The 8252-nt window shown below is 47.7% G+C and overlaps 1 protein-coding gene across 10 annotated transcripts; it reads left to right on the forward strand.

Moving 5' to 3' along the window:
* Positions 1–1711: 1711 nt before the first annotated feature.
* LOC101153430 (tubulin beta-8 chain-like) lies at positions 1712–7544 on the forward strand. Of its 10 annotated transcripts, XM_055386262.1 has the most exons (5): positions 5351–5407; positions 5685–5790; positions 5873–5983; positions 6484–6509; positions 6582–7544. In XM_055386262.1, exons 1-5 carry the CDS (start codon positions 5351–5353, stop codon positions 7542–7544), a joined length of 1263 nt encoding a protein of 420 aa, XP_055242237.1. The 10 variants fall into 10 exon arrangements, with proteins under 10 accessions (XP_055242238.1, XP_055242237.1, XP_030862329.2 ...); XM_055386263.1 differs by lacking the exon at positions 5351–5407 and adding an exon at positions 1712–1720 and having other exon boundaries at positions 6484–7544; XM_031006469.2 differs by having other exon boundaries at positions 5685–5794; positions 5871–5983; positions 6484–7544.
* Positions 7545–8252: the final 708 nt, after the last annotated feature.

An 8252-nucleotide genomic window follows, 5' to 3' on the forward strand; every position in this document is an offset into this window, starting at 1 on the left:
ACAAGCATGCTGCCTTCAAGCATTTGTTTAACAAAGCACATCCTGCATATCCCTAAATCCATTAAACCTTGAGTTGACACAGCACGTTTCTGTGAGCACAGGGTTGGGGCTAGGGTTACAGATTAACAGCATCTCAAGGCAGAAGAATTTTTCTTAGTACAGAACAAAATGGAGTGTCTTATGTCTACTTCTTTTTACATAGACACAGTAACAGTCGGATCTCTCTTTCTTTTCCCCACACTATATAGATATATGTACCCTTTTCTATGTCTGAATTAGCCATATGCAAGGAAAAACTAAAACAGTTTTCAGAGGTTCTGGGAAAATTGATAGACAAATTTAAGAGGCTAACCTTGATATATGATCTGACCAGGCAGGATTTGGATATATTTACGTTTACCTGCTGCATGGTAGAAATACAGTGCATTATGGGAGTGGCTAGAGCACCTGCTAATAGGGTGGCAGCCTGCAACCAGGGGCATGACACCTATCAAGTAGGAGGCACAGCAGTGCCCGACTAGGACCCAAAAGAACCAGAATCTAGAAAAGACAAATGAATTAGGAAGAAAGTGGGATATAGAGAGAAAAAATTATAATCATTTGATTCCTTGAAGGAATAAAAAAAAAGTGTGATAAAGCATTTTAATTTTTATAAACTCTGGAAAATTACTCAGGGAAAAGATGAAAACCTAGCCTTATTACAACGGTGGATAATTTAGACCTTGAGGAAATACACTAACACTGACCCTGACTCCAAGAAGGGACAGGCATTGCTAGGAGTTTATTTTATAGCCCAATCTGCTTCTGATATCTATAGGAAGCTACCAAAAGCAGCCGTAGTCTTCCAGACTCCCATGGATCAGATTTCAGACTTGGATTTTGCAGTTTTGCATCACAGGAATAGGGCAGAGAAAACAGAAAATAAAGCAAATCTTCCAAGAGGCCCAGCTTCTAGCTGCAGCCTTGTGCTCTCCACCACTTCAGAGGCAGCCCCTTAACCCCTGGCCCTCACAGAGGAAGTGAGAAAGGGAAAGTCCCAGTCTGTGCCTCTGGGCCACTGTGCCTTGGATATAAATCAATGTGCCTTCTGTAGGAAGGTCGGCCACTGCTGAAGGAAATGCACTGTTCTTCCAAGGGAGCCATCAACAGAGCCCAGCAGACTCAAAAGTGGGAGGACCTGACACTTCCTACCTCCGCTCCCATTGGCCTATTAGCTATCGAGAGATGGAGGAGACTCAGGTGACTCTTGAAGTTGCAGGTAGGAGTATTAACTTCGTATTAGGTATGGGAGAAGATTACTCTGTCCTGATTCAGTGCAATGGGCTCCTGTCTTCTCATGATGGACAAGCCCAAAAACACTGCTTTTCGTATCTTCTAAGCTGTCCTCCAGAGCCTCTAGGTTTCTCGCCTGCCTTTTTAGTACTGTCTGATTGCCTGACTTCTTACTGGGGAGAGGTTTATTGACTCAGGAGACCAAGTCATGGTCACCTTCACAGATCATAAAGCATAGAAAGTGTTACTTTTGTTCCTGACCCCTCAGGGGAAAAAAGAAGTTAAGAATGAGCTGTCACATTTACCACCTAAGGTGTTGTCTCAAGTAAATCTTGCGGTTTGGGCCACACAGGCTCTGGGAAATGCCCTAAACACCTCCCTCATTCAAATCCAACTTCAGCCTAGTGCTCCTCACCCTCAGAAGAGACAATACATTTTAAGGCAAGAAGCATAAGGGGAAATTCAACCCCTTATTGCCAAATTCTTGCCATATGAGTTATTAAGGCCATGAGAGTCTCCTTACAATACTCGCATGTTACCAGATAAAAAGCCTAATGGCAAGTACAGATTTGTCAGAACCCTTAGAGCATTAAGAAATGCAGTTGTCTCCATACACCTCATTGTCCCCAATACTTACCAAGTCCCAGGGGATGCAAGCTGGTTTACATTCTTATATCTGAAAGATGCACTTTTCTGGATCTCAATGCATCCAGATTCATAATATGTTTGCCTTTGAATGGAATGATCCAGATACACATTCAGCCTCAAAACTAACCTGGACAGTCATCTCTGAAGGGTTCTGGGATAGTCCCTGCTTATTTGAAAATGCCCTAGCTAAGGACTTAAGAAATCTACAATTGGAAAGGGACACAATTATTCAGTATGTAGGTGACTTGTTCATTGCTAGCCCAACTAAAGAAGACTCATAATAATACTGTTAAGTTGTTAAATTTCCTGGGAACTTGCAGATATAGGGCATCACCACACAGGGCTCAGATTTTGACTGAAAGACTTAAATATTTGGAATCTGTCTGAAACTCTGGAACTGATCAGCATCCATAGAAGGTAAAAAAGTTATTTTAGTCACCCAAGGGTCCCTGTCCAAGAAATGACTGTGGGTTTCTTTAGGAGATGGCTGGGTACTGCTGCTTATGGGTGCCCAGATTTGGGAATGTAGCCAAGCCTTTATATGATACACTAAAGGGAAAGATTTAGAGCACCTAGAATGTAATGAGAACTTCAAGCAAAACTTCAATACTCTCAAGGAGAAATTGGGCTCTGCTGCAGCCATGGGAGTACCCAAGTTGGATGAACCATTTTTTCTTTATGTGACCAAAAAGCAAGGCATACGCCTTGGGTAATCTTGTCCCAAAACTTGGGGCATTCCAAGTCCAGTAGCCTAATTTTATAAGCAGATAGACCAGGTGGCCTCAGGGTGGCCTTGATGTCTTAGAGCTATTGCTGCTGCCACTTTTCTAGTAGGCAAAGCTAATAAACTAACATTAGAACAGCACCTACAGGTTTTTGACCCCACACCAAGGGAAGGTGCTCCTAGAAGCTAAAGGGCAGCAGTGGATAATAGGAGAACATTTATGAAAGTATCAGGCCTTATTGCTAGACACTCTAGACATAACCCTTAAAGCCTGCCAGACCATAAACCCAGCTACTTATCTGCCAGAGTCCACAGGAGCTTCTAGCCTTTCTAGCATACAGGTTGTATTAGTCTGTTCTCATGCTGCTAATAAAGACATATCTGAGGCTGAGTAATTTATAAAGAAAAGAGGTTTAATTGACTCACAGTTCCACATGGTTGGGGAGGCCTCACATTCATGGCAGAAGGCAAATGAGGAGCAAAGTCATATCTCTTACATGGCAGCAGGCAAAAGAGCTTGTGTAGGGAAACTCCCCTATATAAAACCATCAGCTGTAATCCCAGGATTTTGGGAGGCCAAGGCAGTGGATGACCTGAGGTGAGGAGATCGAGGCCACCGTGGCCAACATGGTGAAACCCTGTCTATACTAAAAGTACAAAAATTAGATAGGCATGGTGGTAGGCACCTGTAATCCCAGCTACTCAGGAGACTGAGACAGGAGAATCGCTTGAACCCAGGAGTCAGAGGTTGCAGTGAGCCAAGATCATGAGATGCACTCCAGCCTGAGCAACAGAGCAAGACTATGTCTCAGAAATAAATAAATAAACCATCAGATCACATGAGGCTTATTCACTGTCACAAGAACAGCATGGGAAAGATCCATCCCCTGATTCGATTACCTCCCACTGGGTCCCTCCCATGATATATAGGAATTATGGGAGCTAAAATTCAAGATAAGATTTGACTGGGGACACAGCCGAAGCATGTCACAGGTTATGAAACAAAATTGATTCTAGCAGGCCAGACTTAAGAGAGATGAGCCCCTTGACCATCCCAAGGAAGAGTGGTTAACAGAGGCAAGTTGTTTTATGCATCAGGAAAATAGGAGAGCTAGATATGCTATTAGTAGTCAGCACAAGAGAATCAAGACAGAAGCCTTGCTGGCCTCGACCTCAGCTCAAAAAGCTGAGTTAATTGAACTTACTCAGCCCCTACATTTCGGAAAGGATTTAAAAGTTAACATTTACACTGATTCCAAGTATGATTTTTTAGTGCTTCGTGCTTATGCTGCAATTTGGAATGGGTAGGGACTCCTGACTCCCAAGGGCTTTTCCATACAACATCATTCAGATTTTGAGCTTGTTAGAATGCTGCTTTGCTACCAAAAAGTGACTATAATTAATTGCAGAGGACATCAAAAGAGAGACTGACCATGTAAAAGGAAATGCCCTTGTAGATGTCGCAGCCAAGCCCCCTGCACTAAAAGGGCCAATGGAGCTTATGGGTGTGCTGGTCAGCATACATAGAACTGGGCCTGAACACTCTGAAGAAGAACAAAAACGGGCCAGGGACTGCATTTCAGTCCAGGGCCCCTCTGGCTGGCTGAATGATGGTAATAAATTACTAATGCCAAGTACCAATCATAGGAATATAATTCAGCACTTTCATGATTCTTTTCACCCTAGAAGGGATTCTTGGTTTCTGTTAATGTCTCATTTGTTTATAGGGGTAAATCTTTTCAAGACACTAAAACAGGTGACTCAGCCCTGTGAGCTCTGGCCCAAATGGCCAGCAATTTTCTCCTCCAGTTAAACCTGTCCAAAATTGAGGAACCTATCCAGGTGAGAACTGGCAACTCTAATTTAACCAGATGCCTTTCTGCAGGAGATTCAAATATTTGCTAATGCTTACTGATATCTTCACTGGTTAGATCGAGGCATTCTCCACCCCATCTGAAAAATGTTTACCAGAATAAATAACTCCTCAGTTTGGGTAATCTAAAAGCCTGCAAAGTGACAAAGGCCCATATTTCACAGCAGGCCTATCCCAACACCTATCCTCAGCTTTAAGAATTCAATATTACCCTCACTCTGCATGGAGACGGCAGTCCTCTGGAAAGGTGAAAGGGCTAATCCTACTCTAAAGAAGACTCTCGCTAAATCAGAGGCCTGACTATCTCTAACACTCATAGCTTACTGCGGGTTTGAACGGCTCCAAAGTAAAACTTATAATTAAGTCCTGTTGAGTTAACATATGGAAGGTCTTTCCTAACCACAGATCTAATAGATGAAAAGACTCATCAATGAAAAAAAGTAGCATCAATCTAGGACAGGTGCAAAGGCACTCTGTGAATATGGAAACAAGAGTCTTTCCCTCCCACAAGGGAGGAAAATTCAGTTTCAGCTCAGCTAGAGATTTAGTCTTACTAAAGACGTGGAAGCAAGTTTTCCAGCTGAGCAGGTTTCCCCAATGTGGAAAGGACCACAGCAAGGACACCTGGGCTGTCTGACAGACGTTCAACGCCGGGGGATTCACAGGTGGGTAAGCCTGTGTGAAGTAAAGTTGTTGCTTATTCTGGGAGCCGAATCCGAGGCTGAGGGAAGTGGACGAGGGGCTATTTCAGCGTTGATGGAAGGCGGGCTGGGTCGCTGCGCGTTTGCTCCTCCTTCTCGCGTTTCGCCTGCCACCCTAATCCCACCTTGGCCATGAGGAAGATTGTGCTCACGCAGACCGGGCATTGCGGGAACCAGATCGGCACCAAGGTTGGCAGCCGCGGCTCTGAGGGCCCAACCCGGGCCTGCCGGGTGGCCAGGGAAGATGTTGGCAGTGGCGGGGCGGTGCCCCTGCATTGCGGCCCCTGGGTTCCCTGCCGGGGACCCGGTGGAACTGGGCGGCTGGCGAGGCATCCGGGGTGGACCCCAGGGACACTGCGGCCTAGGGATGGGGGTGCGGATGAGGGTGGAGGTGGGAGAGGGGCTGGGGCGCCTCCACGACTCAGCCCTGGCCTGTCTGGCCCCTCCCATCTCTGGTCTCTGGCAGTTCTGGGAGGTGATCTCTGATGAACATGCCATCGACTCCGCTGGCAACTACCACGGGGACAGCCACCTGCAGCTGGAGTACTTCAAAGTGTACTACAACGAGGTCAGCGGGGAGACCCCCGTCCTTCCCCCACCACCCTCATGAGAACGGCGGCCCTCCTCTCGCTCATGCCCTCCCACCCCACCCAGGTGGCAGGTATATGCCCCGCTCTGTGCTCATGGATCTGGAGCCGGGTACCATGGACTCTGTGCGCTTGGGGCCCTTCGGGCAGATCTTCAGGCCAGACAACTTCATCTTCAGTGAGCTGCGGGGGAGGACTGGGGTGCGGCTTCTTAGCCAGGGCAGCTCAAAATCTAGGAGTACCCCAAGGTCATCACTGTGGGAACTGCGGAGCCAGGGCCCTTGAACACCCTGCTATCCGCCGAGTCGAGTCGCTCAATCTGCCTCTTCTAAACGGGCTTTGGGAGGAAGGCCCAGGTGTCTCCTCAAGGTGAGGAGCTATTGATGTAAACTCCCTGCAGGGAGCTGAGCTTGGGCCGTGGCTACTGCCTTCCCTGAAAATGGGCAGGAGCCACCTACAGCGAGGTCTGTTAGCCTGTCGCAGGTTTGACTCCTGACTTAATTCTTAACAGGGGAAGCTGCTGTCCTGTAACTCTGGGGGAGGGGTTTCCTTTGCTCCACCTACAGGGCAAATGGTGCTCTCACATCACACATGACTCTAGGCCCTTTTTGCATTATGGTGGTGACCACTGATGACCGTGTACCTGGCCATTGAGTGAGTGACTGTACTGTCTTACAGGTCAGAGTGGGGCCGGAAACAACTGGGCCAAGGGACACTATACAGAAGGCACAGAGCTGATGGAGTCAGTGATGGAAGTTGTCAGAAAGAAGGCTGAGAGCTGTGACTGCCTGCAGGGTTTCCAACTGGCCCACTGCCTGGGTGGGCGGACTGGGTCTGGGATGGGTACCCTTCTCATTACTAAGATCCAGGAGGAGTATCCAGACAGGATCATAAACACATTTAGCATTCTGCCCTTGCCCAAGGTGTCAGACAACATGGTAGAGCCCTATAATGCCATCCTCTCAGTCCACCAGCTCATAGAAAATGCGGATGAGACCTTTTGCATAGATAATGAAGCACTATATGACATATGTTCCAGGACCCTAGAACTGCCCACACCCACCTATGGTGACCTGAACCACCTGGTGTCTGCTACTGTGAGTGGGGTCACCACTTGCCTGCACTTCCCAGGCCAGCTGAATGCTGACCTGCAGAAGCTGGCCGTGAACATGGTCCCGTTTCCCCAGCTGCATTTCTTCATGCCTGGCTTTGCCCCACTGACAAGCCGAGGCAGCCAGCAGTACGGGGCCTTGACCGTGGCTGAGCTTACTCAGCAGATGTTTGATGCTAAGAACATGATAGTTGCCTGTGACCCCTGTCATGGCCGCTACCTAATGGTGGCTGACATTTTCAGGGGTCACATGCCCATGAGAGAGGTGGATGAACAAATGTTGAACATTCAAAATAAAAACAGCAGCTACTTTGCTGACTGGCTACCCAACAACGTGAAAACAGCCATCTGTGACATCCCACCCCAGGGGCTAAAAATGTCAGCCACTTTCATTGGGAATAATATGGCCATCCAGGAACTCTTCAAGCATGTCTCAGAGCAGTTTACAGCGATGTTCAAGGGCAAGGCCTTCCTCCACTGGTACACGGACGAGGGCATGGATGAGACTGAATTCGCCGAGGCTGAGAGCAACATAAACGACCTGGTGTCTGAATATCAGCAACATCAGGATGCCAAGGCCAAGGAGGAGGAGGAGTTTGAGGAGTATGCTGAGGAGGAGGTGGCCTAGAACTTTCCTTTTCTAGGTAAAGTTGTGAAACTGTGGATTCTTTACTGTGTTCTGACAGCCATGTGTCACTATGCACTTGTTCATTTGTGTCTTCACCTCTCCTCCTGCTGCATTTTAAAGCACTTTTATCGCATGCGGTTTTGCCTAATAAAGTACTCTCATAGCATCTGGTTTCACCTCCAACTTCTTTCTATGGGCCCTCTGGCTACTGCTGCCAGATGCGCATATTTGTCCTGCAAGGCTGAAGCCGTCTGAGCTTATCACATACCCAGGAACAAGCATTCCAGTGGCTCCAGGAGGGGTCAGCATGGGCTGTGGACATGGCAGGCAGGCGTCACGTGAACTTGGGGATGCCCTGGGCCTTGGGCAGCGATGTGGTGGAAAACCTATTCCTGAAGGCAAGCTTTGGCTTTTCCCATGTGCCAAACTTCTAGGGGACCAGCTGGCCCTCTGTTTCTGGAACTTTAAAAGGGGTCAGTGACCCTGGTGGACAATGTTCCCAAAGACCCATCTCAGGGTAGGAATGTGGTCAGACAGCTGGCTCTGAACCAGCAATGAGGGGTGGGCAAGTAGGACGCCAGCCACTCCATCACTATGACAGCCTGGGTGTGTTTGTGTGGCCTCATTCTCTTAATGAGGTGGGCTTGAGATATCTGGCAGGGACTACTGGGCAGGAATCAAACCCAGTGTATGCTCACATGCACTGAA

Source organism: Gorilla gorilla, chromosome 4 (assembly GCF_029281585.2).
Source record: "Gorilla gorilla gorilla isolate KB3781 chromosome 4, NHGRI_mGorGor1-v2.1_pri, whole genome shotgun sequence".
Lineage (NCBI taxonomy): Eukaryota > Metazoa > Chordata > Mammalia > Primates > Hominidae > Gorilla > Gorilla gorilla.

Coding starts and splice junctions, on each gene's coding strand:
- LOC101153430 (XM_031006469.2), top strand. CDS start 5,351: ATGAGGAAGATTGTGCTCACGCAGACCGGGCATTGCGGGAACCAGATC. Junction 5,408..5,684: donor GGAACCAGATCGGCACCAAG/GTTGGCAGCCGC, acceptor GGTCTCTGGCAG/TTCTGGGAGGTGATCTCTGA. Junction 5,795..5,870: donor TACTACAACGAGGTCAGCGG/GGAGACCCCCGT, acceptor CCCACCCCACCC/AGGTGGCAGGTATATGCCCC.